This window comes from Triticum aestivum, chromosome 6B (assembly GCF_018294505.1).
Source record: "Triticum aestivum cultivar Chinese Spring chromosome 6B, IWGSC CS RefSeq v2.1, whole genome shotgun sequence".
NCBI lineage: Eukaryota > Viridiplantae > Streptophyta > Magnoliopsida > Poales > Poaceae > Triticum > Triticum aestivum.
The window spans coordinates 307,038,984-307,054,270 of record NC_057810.1 but is presented as its reverse complement, the minus strand read 5'-3'; the positions used below and the strand labels follow the sequence as shown (position 1 = coordinate 307,054,270).

The window sequence follows — 15,287 nt, the reverse complement described above, 5'->3', positions numbered from 1 at the left end:
ACTTTTTGGGCGGCAATAGATGATTTCAAGCTTGAAATTGGTGGGGGAAAAGAAAAAAAATGGGGCCAGGAAATGCAAAGGAGGCTAGAACAACCGGCAAAACACCGGATCCATGGATCAAATCCAACAAAAACTCACTAGAAACCACAAATCACTCAAAATCGGGCATGGCAATTTTTTTGGGGATTATCGAATTAGGCAAGGAAAATAAAAAAAAGGCTAGAAAAGTGAGGGGGATGGGCTCCAAATCGTGGCATCCTTGTTCATGATACCAAATGATATAGGACCAAACTATGGTGGCCCGATCTTCACGAATTGGAGGTGGATTTGGTGAAATCACGAACACGAAGACCAAAAAGGGAATTGCGGGAAACGCAAGAGGAAAACACTATTGGATAAGATCCACACACAAGTAATCCTCAAATCTCAAGTCAAAGTGATGGATCACAAGCATTCAACAACAAAGGAAAGTGAAGATAACTAAGGTAGTTCTTCCCCAATCTCTAAGAGATATGAGGGTCTTGCGCGATAGTCTTCCCCAAATCTTAGAGAGATGGAGACCTTGGCTAATCCCTTGGGATTCTTCTAATGGAGGTCTTGATCCTCCAAAAGGACATAGAGACGAGCAAGGCTCTCAAGATCTGTTCATATGTGTTGCTAACCCTAAAATGGAGGAGGGGAGGAGGTATATATAGGTCCAAGTCATGAAGGGGCAAGTGAGGGGCAAAAAGGGAAAGATACATGGGCCTTGCCCAAATGCTGTGTGTAGGCAACATTATCGAACGGTCTGGTTAGGAGGACCGGACAGGCTGCCCCCTGACCGGATAGTCTGGTCAGTCCAGAGAGCCTCGTGTGCGACTCCAGCGGCGACCGAACAATATGGTCTGCTTGATCGGATAGTCCGGTAGTGCAACTTTTGCACACCTTCTTCTGTTGCTCCATCCTCTTCTGTCACCGCTTTCATGCTTCCCTCGCGAATGGTCTAGGCGTACCCTTGTGCTTGCACTCCTCGATATGCGTGAAGCTCCGCTCAAACCTATACATGCAGGGGCGTTCAAGTAGTATACCATCTAAGAGATAACGAAGTGGACACACATAAAGGATAGAATTCACCTTAGTATACATGGTGCGTGTCCCTTGGTGACGGAGCCAACTCCATGGTGATGACCATAGGGTGCTCCACACCCGTTACCATATCACATAATCCATCCAATAATCACGTATCATCCAAAAGCACATGATAAATCAATCATCATTTACCACCAAACATGAGATCAAGCAAAGTTCACACACTCTCATTGCTCGTCCTCCCCCCAAAGTTCACAATATCCATGCAACTGCCCACCCAACCACCTTGGAAGCCAAGATAATGCAGGCGAGTACGCTCCCAATATGCCCTCATCCATGCCATTGGTATCCATGAACGTGATCTTTGCTTATTTCTCTGTTGGCCTTCACCTTCACCCTACACTCCTCAAGAGCAAGCCTTTCGCTCCTCTGTGGCGGCCTGTCCGTCCGCCATGGCAAGCATCCTCTCCTCGGCTCTTGCCTTTCTCTCCTCGTTTCCCTTGACCTCTTGCCACCTTGCTAGCTTCTTTTGCTTCCATCATCTCCTCCGTCTCCTCCTTCCTTGATCTCATCATCTCCTCCGCCATCTCCTTGTTCTTACTATCCCATCAAGTTTCTCCCCCAAGGCACCAACTTCCGTGCTTGTCTTTAACCTGTTCTTCTCGTGCTTCTTTCTCTTGGGCCTCATCAAGTATGGTTCACCCGTCATCATCTCCCTCACTAACTTCATCTCCACCTCCATCATTCTTGGGAGAAGAGTGTCTTGACCTTGCCCTCTTCGGTAGAGCTTCGTCATTCCTATTCCCCCACTTTTGACTTTTCTTGAGCATGTCTTTATCTTGCCCTCTTCGGTAGAGCTTCTTCATTCCTATTCCCCCACTTTTGACTTTTCTTGAGCAATGCCCAATAATGGTGAAAGGTAATGGGCTTCCCTTTCGATTTTAACATTTGCTTGTACATCCCTTGGATGACAGCCACCTTTGGCAACGAACAAGTCATGAGCAATTATGATAGTAAGATGTCATGTATGTTGAACAGAATATATGATCATAGTACTTCATAATCATGTTCTTCTACTTCATAATTTGGCATTGAGAACTCGATGTTGTCTATGCACATCATGCTCATGAAAGAATTGGCACTAGCAATGTAAAAATCAATTAGCAACAATACCGAAACATCGAGGAAAAAAGGAATAAATACTCACCTTTTGGGCATTCGGTCGAACACCTCGGAGGCGTTGCACATGCCGAGCTCGCCAGTGATAATGGTCGGCGAAGGAGGGCCTTCGAGAGGCTGTAGGAGGCGCGGCAGGTACATGATCGGGGGAAGGCCGCTTCAGGCTTAGTGGCAGCGTCAATGCCGCGCGCAAGCCCCTGAAATGGGAGATCGGCATTCTGCGACGTGAGGCTGGGGGGCTGCAACCTATAGGGTGGCAGTAGCTTGGCGTAGTACCGCGTAGGCGGGAAGCACCACGCTTCCTTGCTGGCTGCGCTGCCGGCTCGAGAGCCGTGATGGGGTGGTGCGCGCCACGGTGACTCGGAATGGGGTGGATGGAAAGTTTCCACGGGGGCATGGATGGGACCCATGGCCTCGCTGGCGAGGCCGTCGGGGCGGTGTGGCGGCGGCGGGGTCAAGCGGTAATCGTCGGTTGGGGGAATTCTCTCTCCTGCCACGGGAGTGAAAAATATAGGATAGGGTCAGTGAAGTGTTTTCCCTATATTTTGGATCAAGGTGTTTTCCGCGTTGACTTCAAAAAAGTAGAGGGATAGGGAATCTGCTAGAGTGCAATTTTTATAGATTTGGCAGTTTTTAGGGACAAGAATTCTACTAGAGATGCTCTTATAATGTGTTACGGCCCTGGCTACCACCTGGGATCTAGACTGCCCCCACGGACCAACACTAGTCTTTCCTGCACACTTTGTGCTCACTCGTGCGGACCCGGAATTAACTTCCCGGGCAGTCACCCATTCTCAAATTGCTCAAAGCCAAGCGCGCTTAACTTTGAGATCCTTGAGAATGGGTTCCCAGAAAAGAAGAATTCCTTGTTGATAATGTTATGTTTTGATAAATTGGGTTGGTTGGGCAAATTTAGAATAGCTATGCAAATTTAGAAAAGGACTTGTCCCGAATCTTGGACAAACACGCTTTGAAAGCTCATGGGCCTGAAAAGTGTGCCATTCCTTTACTGCCATGTGTGGCACTTGCCAATACGGAACGCAAGGCTATATACTGCCTCTGTCCCAAAATAAGTGACCGTGGTTTTAGTTCAAATTTGAAGTAAAACCACGTCATTGTTTTGGGACTGAGGGAGTACATGATATGCGGTTGCTTTTACTTTTCGATATAGGCACCAAAGCCATCAATATTCAATACTCAGTGCATAATATTGTAACCTCTAATGCAGGTAAAACATGATATGCAGTTGCTTATACTTTTCGATATAGGCACCATAGCCATCAATATTCAATACTCACTGCATAGTATTGTAACCTCTAATGCAGGTAAAACAATGGTTGCTCGTATTCTTGGAAAGCTCCTACATATGATTGGGATTCTCCCTACTGACAAAGTTACTGAAGTTCAGCGAACTGATCTTGTTGGAGAATTTGTGGGGCATACTGGACCAAAGACGAGGCGGAAGGTTTTATCGATATTTTCTCTTCAGTTTTGACACCCTGCTGTACCTACATTGACGTGCACAAAATTCTATTGCTGATTTGCAAGTATTAGTATTGAAAGCTCAATTCTGTTTTGTGCTATTCCTAGTGATTTTAGCAGTTTATGTATTTATTTCTCCTAATATTGGTGCTTAGGTATTCAGTTCTTATGTTTGGTTTTAGGACATTCAGTATATTAATTAACAGTGAAATGGGTTATATATGTGAATTAAATATAATAGGCTTTTCCCCTCCATAGTGTTATGATGTTTAGTGGTGTTTTCTCTCTGCTTAATACGTTGTCATTGTAATTGTGCCTGCATTCTTACAGATAAAAGACGCCGAGGGAGGGATTCTGTTTGTGGATGAAGCTTACAGGTTGATACCATCGCAAAAATCGGATGATAAGGATTATGGTTTGGAGGCACTGGAGGAGATAATGTCTGTAATGGACAGTGGCAAAGTAGTTGTCATATTTGCTGGGTACTGCGAGCAAATGAAGCGTGTCATTGCCTCGAACGATGGTTTCTGTAGGAGGGTCACGATGTTCTTTGACTTTGATGATTTCACCACGACAGAATTAGCGGAGATATTGCTTCTGAAGATGAATAGCCTGACTGACACAAGTTTGCTTTACGGGTTCAGGCTGCACCGGAGCTGCACCAGAGGTGCCGTTGGAGAGCTGATTGCCAGGGGGACCACTGAGGAGTGGCTTAAACAGATGAACGGAGGTCTGGTAGACACACTGCTTGTCAATGCACGTGAAAACTTGGATCTTCGTCTTGATTTCAGTTGCAATGACGCTGAGACCATGATCACAATCACATTGGAAGACCTGGAAGCAGGCCTAAGGCAGATCTCGAGACAGAGACATTTGCGGTGACCTACAATCAGGAACATTCTTTTCTTGACAAACCAAGTTACAGGTTCAGGAGTTTTGATAGAAGTGATTGGTTCCGCTTCGGGTACTATGTCTGGTGTATCTGTTCCAATTGGTAGGTTGCTGCCCTTCTGCAATAGTAGCATCGGTACGCATGTAGGTTTTTTTTTTTTTTTTGGAAAACACAGATCTTTATTCATTTGCAATAACAAGTACATCGTTTATGAGGAGAGGTACAATTTCACTCAAAGGCTCCTCAAACCAGTTCAAAGCTGTAGAAAATTTAGCTACTTTAGCAAGTTCATGTGCAACCCTATTGGCTTCCCTATTATAGTGCTCGAATCTAGTAATGGGTAAATCACAAGCCAAAAAATAACAATCGTCAAATACTGCTCGCTGCTGTACTTGTCAACCGTTCTCTATTATTCATGGTTTCGATGACCTCCAAGTTATCTGAGTTAATTACGAGACGGTTGCAACCCGCTCTTTGAGCCATTGATAGCCCATATCTAAGTGCCAAAGCTTCAACCGTCAGGACATCCTCAATTCTCCAGTTCCCCTCTATGATGAATTTTCGTTTATCATCCCTCAAAACAGCACCCGCCTAAGTAGGTCATGATCAAAAGAGGCATCCACATTAAGTTTTACCAACCCCTTCGAGGTTGGTTTCAACCCTTTCTTTTTATAGTAGCCTTTGGTATGTAGCCATAACATAGTTTAACGTAATAGCACGAATCCTCATAAAGATCTGGTTAGCATCTTGGGTTTTCTCTTTATGGACTGATTTTCGCCTCTCTCACCATAAGTACCAAGTTGTAATTGCAACATCTCACGAACATTCGAAATACCCAAGATAGAGAGCTCCCGTTCAGGCACAGAAAGAAAAAATAATCAGGAACCGCCTCACCAACATAATCAACCTCGCATGCTCTTTTAATGACATGATCCAGTCCCAGCACTCTTCAACCTCCTTTGCTTTCTCACATTGAAATAACATGTGCTTTGTATTTTCTGAACCAAAGGGACAAGTAGGAACTGAGGTAACTTTTATGTGTCTATTTGCTAAAGTAACTCTAAACGGGAGGATCAGTAAACAGGGGAGCCATTAATTCCAGAAGAACGCTCCTAGGTTAGCCACGCTCCTCCCCATGCCGCTGGCCGCTTCGGCCGCAGCGGCCACCTACCCCGCCCGCTCGCCTGGATGGCTCGCAGCCGTGGATCCAACGGTAGTAGGGACGACAACCCTTTGCCCGGCGCGGGGCGGCCTCGCCCCAGCGGTCCGTCGCCTGCTCCGGTCTGCAGGCTTCGGGCACGCGGTCTCCAGATCCAGCGCCTCCGCCACGAATCCTGCTCCGGGGAGAGACATCCAACCCTCCCTCCCTCTTCGGACCGCGGGTCGTGCCTGCCCCCCTCCCGACGGGCAGCAGCGCCATAAATCCATTGTGGTCGCCCTAGAAAGTCAGCTCTGCCTTTCCCCTTTGGAGGGGAGGAGGGATGGATGGCGGTCAGGTCACGCAAAAACCGGCGCCCAGGCAAGAGTCTGGCAGGTAACAGTGCGCGCCGTCAAGCGCACCGCTCGGACCACGCTCATGGCCTCACCTCCTCCCCAGGGCGGGAGGCCTTCTTAAGCCGCTTCGAGGGTAAGTGTTTCCGCTGCCTGAGCAAACACTACCGACGCAAAGATTGCCGAGATCCGCTTCATTGTGTCATCTGTGAGCTGCAAGGCCACTTTGGCCGCGAGTGCCCTCAAAACCCACACAACGGCGCCAAGGAAGGGCTGCTCACGCCGGAATCCCGCCGCTGCGCGCCCGGACGCCGGTGCGGGAGCGCCTATGCTTCGATCCACCGGCCCCCTGCTGCGTCCGCTCCTGCTCCAGCCCCAGCCATGGAGCATTTCCCCCACACCGACCCATCTAGAATGCCACGCTCAAGCAACAAGATGGTGGTCACCTCCCCGCCATCGAGCACGCGAAGTATATCCTACGCCAGCACGCAGTGACCCTCACAGCGGTGGACCGCGCGCACGTCATGTCTCCCATGGCGGTGGGCAAAGCACTCGACGAGCAGCTCCGCACCCCGCCCCACCAGCTACGGGTGATGGCGCACCACCCAGAGGCTTTCCTTGTGCACTTCGACCTGCCGGCGCACCGGGACAATGCAGTCCGCCATGGCGTCCTCAAGGTGGACGACTGCAAGTACTTCATCCGCGCGTGGCACCCCGACGATCATGCGGCCATCCTCAAGCTCTCGCTCCACATCCGCATCGTCGTCGAGAACCTGCCCATGCAATTTCTTGACTTTGAAGTGGGAGATGAGGCCTTCGACGACTTTGGCCGCATCGACCACCTCGACGGCCGCACGAACGAGTGCGACCACACCAAGACATTCGCTTGCTGGCTGTGGGGGTGGGATGTCGCGCACATCCCGACGAAGAAGGCGTTGTGGGTGCTGAAGCACGACGAGCTGATGACCCACAAGTATAGGGGATCTATCGTAGACCTTTTGATAAGTAAGAGTGTCGAACCCAACGAGGAGCAGAAGGAAATGACAAGCGGTTTTCAGTAAGGTATTCTCTGCAAGCACTGAAATTGCAGGTAACAGATAGTTTTGTGGTAAGATAATTTGTAACGGGTAACAAGCAATGAAAGTAAATAAGGTGCAGCAAGGTGGCTCCCTTTTGGTAGCAAAGGACAAGCCCGGACAATTTCTTATAATGAGAAAAGCGCTCCCGAGGACACATGGGAATTATCGTCAAGCTAGTTTTCATCATGCTCATATGATTCACGTTCGGTACTTTGATAATTTGATATGTGGGTGGACCGGTGCTTGGGTACTGCCATTTCTTGGACAAGCATCCCACTTATGATTAACCCCTATTGCAAGCATCCGCAACTACAAAAGAAGTATTAAGGTAAACCTAACCATAGCATGAAACTAGTGGGTCCAAATCAGCCCCTTACGAAGCAACGCATAAACTAGGGTTTAAGCTTATGTCACTCTAGCAACCCATCATCTACCTATTACTTCCCAATGCCTTCCTCTAGGCCCAAATAATGGTGAAGTGTCATGTAGTCGACGTTCACATAACACCACTAGAGGAGAGACAACATACATCTCATCAAAATATCGAACGAATACCAAATTCACATGCCTACTAATACCAAGACTTCACCCATGTCCTCAGGAACAAACGTAACTACTCACAAAGCATATTCATGTTCATGATCAGAGGAGTATTAATATGCATTAAGGATATGAACATATGATCTTCCATCAAGTAAACCAATTAGCATCAATTACAAGGAGTAATCAACACTACTAGCAACCCACAGGTACCAATTTGTGGTTTTGATACAAGATTGGATATAAGAGATGAACTAGGATTTTGAGAGGAGATGATGCTGGTGAAGATGATGGAGATTGACCCCCTCCCGATGAGAGGATCTTTGGTGATAACGATGGTGATGATTTCCCCTTTCCGGAGGGAAGTTTCCCCGGCAGAACAGCTCCGACGGAGCCCTAGATTGGTTCCGCCAAGGTTCCGCCTCGTGGCGGTGGAGTTACGTCGCGTAAGCTTGCTTATGATTTTTTCCAGGGTAAGAGACTTCGTATAGCAAAAGATGGGCACCGGAGGGCCAACAGGGGGCCCATGAGACAGGGGCGCGCCCCCCACCCTCGTGGCCAGGGTGTGGGCCCCCTTTGGTACTTTCTTTGCTAAATAATTCTTATTAATTCCAAAAAGACTTTTGTGGAGTTTCAGGACTTTTGGAGCTGTGCAGAATAGGTTTTCAATATTTGCTCCTTTTCCAGACCAGAATCCCAGCTGCCGGCATTCTCCCTCTTCATGATAAACCTTGTAAAATAAGAGAAAATAGCCATAAGTATTGTGACATAACGTGTAATAACAATCCATAATGCAATAAATATCGATATAAAAGCATGATGCAAAATGGACGTATCAACTCCCCCAAGTTTAGACCTCGCTTGTCCTTAAGCGGAAGCCGATATCGAAAAATATGTCCACATGTTTAGAGATAGAGGTGTCGATAAAAATAAACTACGGACATGAGGGCATCATGATCCTTCTTATAACAACAACATATATAGATTTTGCCATATGATTTCTTATGCTCAAGTAACAAACTATTCACAATGTCAAGTATGGTTCAGAAATTTTATTGAGAACTAACAAACAATAATCTCAGTCATTGAAGCAATTGCAATTTATCATAACATCGAAAAGAGTCAAGAATAGAGCTTTTCAACAAGTCCACATACTCAACTATCATATAGTCTTCTACAATTGCTAACTCTCACGCAATATTTATGGTTATGGAGTTTTAATCGGACACTAAGAAAGATAGGGGCTTATAATTTCGCCTCCCAACGTATTCACCTTTGGGTGATGTCAACAATAATAGTTCATGTCAACTTACATCCAATTGGATATATATATCAGGATCTTTCCAACACGAGGTGCTTGCCAAAGGATAAAATGAAAAAAAGGGAAAGGTGAAGATCACCTTGACTCTTGCATAAAGTAAAAAACTTAAAGTAAAAGATAGACACTTCGCAGAGGGAAGCAGAGGTTATCATGTGCTTTTAGGGTTGGATGCACAAAATCTTAATGCTTTTAGGGTTGGATGCACAAAATCTTAATACAAAAGAACGTCACTTTATATTGCCACTTGTGATATGAACCTTTATTATGCAGTCTGTCGCTTTTATTACTTCCATATCACACGATCGTATAAAGCTTATTTTCTTTGCACTAATAAGTCATACATATTTAGAGAGCAATTTTTATTGCTTGCAACATGACAACTTACTTGAAGGATCTTACTCAATCCATAGGTAGGTATGGTGGACTCTCATAACAAAACTGAGTTTAAGGGTATTTGGAAGCACAAGTAGTATCTCTACTTAGTGAAAGGAATTTGGCTAGCATGAGGGGGAAAGGCAAGCTCAACATGTTTGAATGATCCATGACAACATACTCTAACTGAGATGTGAGAAAACATAAACCATTACGTTGTCTTCCTTGTCCAACATCAACTCTTTAGCATGTCATACTTTAATGAGTGCTCGCAATTATAAAAGATGTCCAAGATAGTATATTTATATGTGAAAACCTCTCTTTCTTTATTACTTCATATTAATTGCAACGATGACCAAAACTATGTTTGTCAACTCTTAACAACTTTTAAGCCTCATACTCTTTATATATGAAGTCATTACTATCCATAAGATCAATATGAACTCTTTTATTCTTTTTATTCTTTCTATTTTTCTCAAGATCATAGCAAGATAGCAAAGCCCTTGATTCAACACTAATCTTTATTATAAATAGCTCACGGACTCGGTTACATAGAGGGATCATGAAGCAAAACTCAAAACTAATTCATACCAAAACTTTATTCTACTAGATCTAGATATTACCAAAAATATTGAACTAAGAAAAACGATAAAGATAGGAGTGTGATGGTGATACGATATCGGGGCACCTCCCCCAAGCTTGGCAGTTGCCAAGGGGAGTGTCCATACCCATGTGATTATGTCATCGGAGGTGGTGAAGAAGGAGTTGTTGATGATGTAGGCTTGTCATCTGTCTTCCAAGGCATAGGCTCACCATCATAGAATGATGATCGAGTCTCCGGGATCCTCAAATCTGCAGCCAAACTCATCCTCTTGAATCTATATTCATACTCACAATTTTGGTTTTGCAGGTCATAGATATGGGCTTGGAGGTGCTCGATTTTCTCATGAAGCTTGAAGATGGTATCCCCAATGTTCTTGGCGTCTAGCTTGTGGTTGTTGGTGAATTCCGCGATCATCATCTGGTTGGCATTGAGTCCACGCTCCATCATCCCTTGGCACTTGAAAACTTGTTGCTCCATAGCTTCGTGCTTTGTCTCCACGCTTCCGGTACGCCTTGGTCCCTCCACATCACGGATGTGCAGCACCCCCTCACGCATCTCAATGGTTTGAGGGTGTTGCAGCACCTCCGCGAGATAGGGGTTGATAACCCTCTTGAAAAACTTGTCCTTGGGAGCGCTTGGGGACGTCATGGTGCTTTAGATCTGTCAGAAAAACAGCTCGAAACGAAAACATGACATATTTGCGTGATATGATGGTCAAAACTTTCGAGAGATTATATAATGAATTTTTACCGACCAAAAGAAGTAACGTGCAAGAAAACGGAGTCCGGGAGGCACACGAGGTGCCCACGAGGCAAGGGGCGCGCCCTCCACCCTCGTGGAGGCCTCGGGTCCTTCCCGGATTACTTCTTGCTTCCCAAAATTCTTAAATATTCCAAAACGGAGAAAAATTGCCATTAGAACTGTTTTGGAGTCGGTTTACTTACCGTACCACATACCTATTCCTTTTCGGAGTCCGAAACGTTCTGGAAAGTGTCCCTTATGTATTCCTCCGGGGTTACGGTTTCAATGATATTAGTTTCAACATTTATATGATTACCCGAGATATAATGTTTGATTCTTTGACCATTCACCACCCTCGGACTTGTGCCTTCAAAGTTGTTGATTTTTATGGCATCGGAACGATAGACCTCCTCGATAACGTAAGGACCTTCCCACTTAGAGAGAAGTTTCCTGCAAAAAATCTTAAACGAGAGTTGAATAACCACACATAATCACCTACGTTAAACTCACGCTTTTGTATTCTTTTGTCATGCCATCTTTTAACTTTTCTTTGAACAGCTTGGCACTCTCATAGGCTTGGGTTCTCCATTCATCGAGTGAGCTAATATCAAATAAACTCTTCTCACCGGCAAGTTTGAAATCATAGTGGAGCTCTTTAATGGCCCAATATGCTTTATGTTCAAGTTCGAGAGATAAGTGACATGCTTTTCCATATACCATCTTATACGGAGACATACCCATAGGATTTTTATATGCAGTTCTATAGGCCCATAATGCATCATCAAGTTTCTTGGACCAATTCTTCCTAGATCTATTGATAGTCTTTTGCAAAATTAATTTGAGCTTTCTATTGCTCAATTCTACTTGACCACTAGACTGTGGGTGATAAGGAGATGCAATTGTATGATTAACATCATACTTAGCGAGCATTTTACGGAAAGCACCATGAATAAAATGTGAACCGCCATTAGTCATGAGATATCTAGGAACTAAACCTCGGAAAAATAACTTGTTTAAGCATCTTAATAGAGGTGTTATGATCAGCACTACTAGTTGGAATAACTTCTAATCACTTAGTAACGTAATCAACAACAACTAAAATATGTGTGTATCTATTAGAGGCAGGAAAAGGTCCCATATAATCAAAGCTCCAAACATCAAATGGTTCAATAACAAGAGAATAATTCATAGGCATTTCTGGACCTCTACTAATATTACCTATTCTTTGACATTCATCACAAGACAAGACAAAGTGACGAGCATCTTTGAAGAGAGTAGGCCAATAAAAATCGGATTGCAATACCTTATGTGCAGTTCTATCTCCAGCGTGGTGTCCTCTATATGGTTCGGAGTGACACTTGCGTAGGATCTGTTCCTGTTCATGCTCAGGTACACAACGTCTAATAACACCATCTACTCCTTCTTTATAAAGGTGCGGGTCATCCCAGAAGTAATGTCTTAAATTATAAAAAAACTTTTTCTTTTGCTGGTATGTGAAACTAGGTGGCATAAATTTAGGAACAATGTAATTAGCATAATCAGCATACCATGGAGCAGTACGAGAAGCATTAATGACTGCTAATTGTTCATCAGGAAAGCTATCATCAATAGGTAGTGGGTCATCAAGAACATTCTCTAACCTAGATAAGTTGTGTGCAACGGGGTTCTCAGCTCCCTTTCTATCAATAATATGCAAATCAAATTTTTGGAGCAAGAGAACCCATCTAATCAGTCTAGGTTTAGCATCTTTCTTTTCCATAAGATATTTAATAACAGCATGATCAGTGTGAATAGTAAGTTTAGAATCAACAATATAAGGTCTGAACTTATCACATGCAAATACAACCGCTAAGAATTCTTTTTCAGTAGTAGCATAATTTCTCTGGGCAGTATCAAGAGTTTTACTAGCATATTGGATAACATTTAATTTCTTATTAACTCTTTGCCCTAGAACAGCACCTACAACATAATCACTAGCATCACACATAATTTCAAAGGGTAAATTCCAATCAGGTGGCTGAACAATAGGTGCAGTGATCAAAGCTTTCGTAAGTATTTCAAATGCTTCTATACAGTCATCATCAAAGACAAAAGGGATATCTTTTTGCAATAAATTAGTCAGAGGCCTAGAGATTTTAGAGAAGTCCTTAATGAACCTCCTATAAAAACCGGCATGACCAAGGAAAGTTCTTATACCTTTAATGTCCTTGGGATATGGCATCTTTTTAATAGCATCAACTTTAGCTTTATCAACTTCAATACCTCTTTCAGAAATTTTATGCCCCAAGACAATGCCTTCATTAACCATAAGGTGGCACTTTTCCCAATTCAAGACGAGACTAGTGTCTTCGTATCTCTGCAAAACTCGATCAAGGTTGCTCAAGCAATCATCAAAAGAGGATCCATAAACGGAGAAATCATCCATGAATATCTCACAAATCTTTTCACAAAAGTCAGAGAATATAGCCATCATGCATCTTTGAAAGGTAGCAGGTGCATTTCATAAACCAAAAGGCATACATCTATAAGCAAAAGTACCGAAAGGGCAAGTAAAAGTAGTTTTTGATTGATCCTCCGCTGACACATGTATTTGAGAGAAACCAGAATAACCATCTAGAAAGCAGAAATGTGTATGTTTGGATAATCTTTCTAGCATTTGATCAATAAAAGGTAAAGGGTAATGATCTTTTTTAGTAGCTTTATTTAATTTACGGAAATCAATTACCATCCTATAACCTGTAATAATTCTTTGCGGGATCAATTCATCGTTATCATTAGGAACGACAGTAATACCTCCCTTCTGAGGGACGAAATGGACAGGACTTACCCAATCACTATCAGCAACGGGATAAATTATATCTGCCTCAAGGAGCTTTAGTATCTCCTTTCTTACCACTTCTTTCATCTTAGGATTTAACCGTCATTGAGGATCTCTAACTGGTTTGGAGCCTTCGTCCAATTTAATTTTATGTTGGCATAGAGTGGGACTAATGCCCTTAAAATCATCCAGAGTATATCCAATAGCAACACGGTGCTTCTTCAGAGTTTTCAATAATCTTTCCTCTTCTTGCTCTGAAAGGTTAGTGCTACGTCTTGAGCTTGCGTTGGTTTTCCTCGAAGAGGAGAGGGGGATGCAGCAAGTGTAGCGTAAGTATTTCCCTCAGTTTTGAGAACCAAGGTATCAATCCAGTAGGAGGCTCCTCAAAAGTCCCATGCACCTACACAAACAAACTGAGAACTCGCAACGCAATAAAGGGGTTGTCAATCCCTTCACGGCCACTTGCGAAAGTGAGATCTAATAAAGATAGTATGATAAGATAAATATATTTTTGGTATTTTATAATATAGATGCAAAAAGTAAAGATGCAAATAAAGGTAGATTGAAAGAAAATATGATAAGAGATAGACCCGGGGGCCATAGGTTTCACTAGAGGCTTCTCTCAAGATAGCATAAGTATTATGGTGGGTGAACAAATTACTGTCGAGCAATTGATAGAAAAGCGCATAGTTATGAGATTATATAGGCATGATCATGTATATAGGCATCACGTCCATAACAAGTAGACCGACTCCTGCCTGCATCTACTACTATTACTCCACACATCGACCGACTCCTGCCTGCATCTAGAGTATTAAGTTCATAAGAACAGAGCAACGCATTAAGCAAGATGACATGATGTAGAGGATAAACTCATGCAATATGATATAAACCCCATCTTGTTATCCTCGATGGCAACAATACAATACGTGCCTTGCAACCCTTTCTGTCACTGGGTAAGGACACCGCAAGATTGAACCCAAAGCTAAGCACTTCTCCCATGGCAAGAAAGACCAATCTAGTAGGCCAAACCAAACTGATAATTCGAAGCGACCTGCAAAGATAACTCAATCATACATAAAAGAATTCAGAGAAGATTCAAATATTATTCATAGATAAACTTGATCAAAAACCCACAATTCATCGGATCTCGACAAACACCCCGCAAAAAGAGTTTGCATCGAATAGATCTCCACAAGAGAGGGGGAGAACATTGTAATGAGATCCAAAAAGAGAGAAGAAGCCATCTAGCTAATAACTATGGACCCGTAGGTCTGTGGTAAACTACTCACAACTCATCGGAGGGGCAAGGATTGATCTAGAGGCCCTCCGTGGTCGATTCCCCCTCTAGCAGAGTGTCGGCGAAGGCTCCAAGATGGGACCTCGCGGATATAGAAGGTTACGGCGGTGGAAATTGTGTTTTGTGGTGCCCCTGGATGTTTTCGGGGTACGTAGGTATATATAGGAGGAAGAAGTACGTCGGTGGCCGCCCGAGGGGCCCACGAGACAGGGCCCCCCCCTATCTCGTGGGGCCCTCGGGAGCTTCTTGACTTGCACTCCAAGCTCTCCGGATCATGTTCATTCCAAAAATCACGCTCCCGAAGGTTTCATTCCGTTTGGACTCCGTTTGATATTCCTTTTCTTCGAAATACTGAAATAGGCAAAAAACAGCAATATGGGCTGGGCCTCCGGTTAGTAGG

At 44.0% G+C, this 15,287-nt stretch overlaps 1 protein-coding gene across 2 annotated transcripts in view; it reads left to right on the top strand.

Moving 5' to 3' along the window:
• The window catches only part of LOC123137034 (protein CbxX, chromosomal), a 23,519-nt gene extending 18,681 nt beyond the window's left edge, over positions 1-4,838 (top strand). For both annotated transcript variants that reach the window (XM_044556577.1, XM_044556578.1), the window contains exons 6-7: positions 3,573-3,712; positions 4,060-4,838. In XM_044556577.1, the coding sequence (XP_044412512.1) occupies positions 3,573-3,712; positions 4,060-4,611 (692 nt within the window). In that variant the 3' untranslated portion in view covers positions 4,612-4,838. The remainder of the gene's footprint in view (positions 1-3,572; positions 3,713-4,059) is intronic.
• Positions 4,839-15,287: the final 10,449 nt, after the last annotated feature.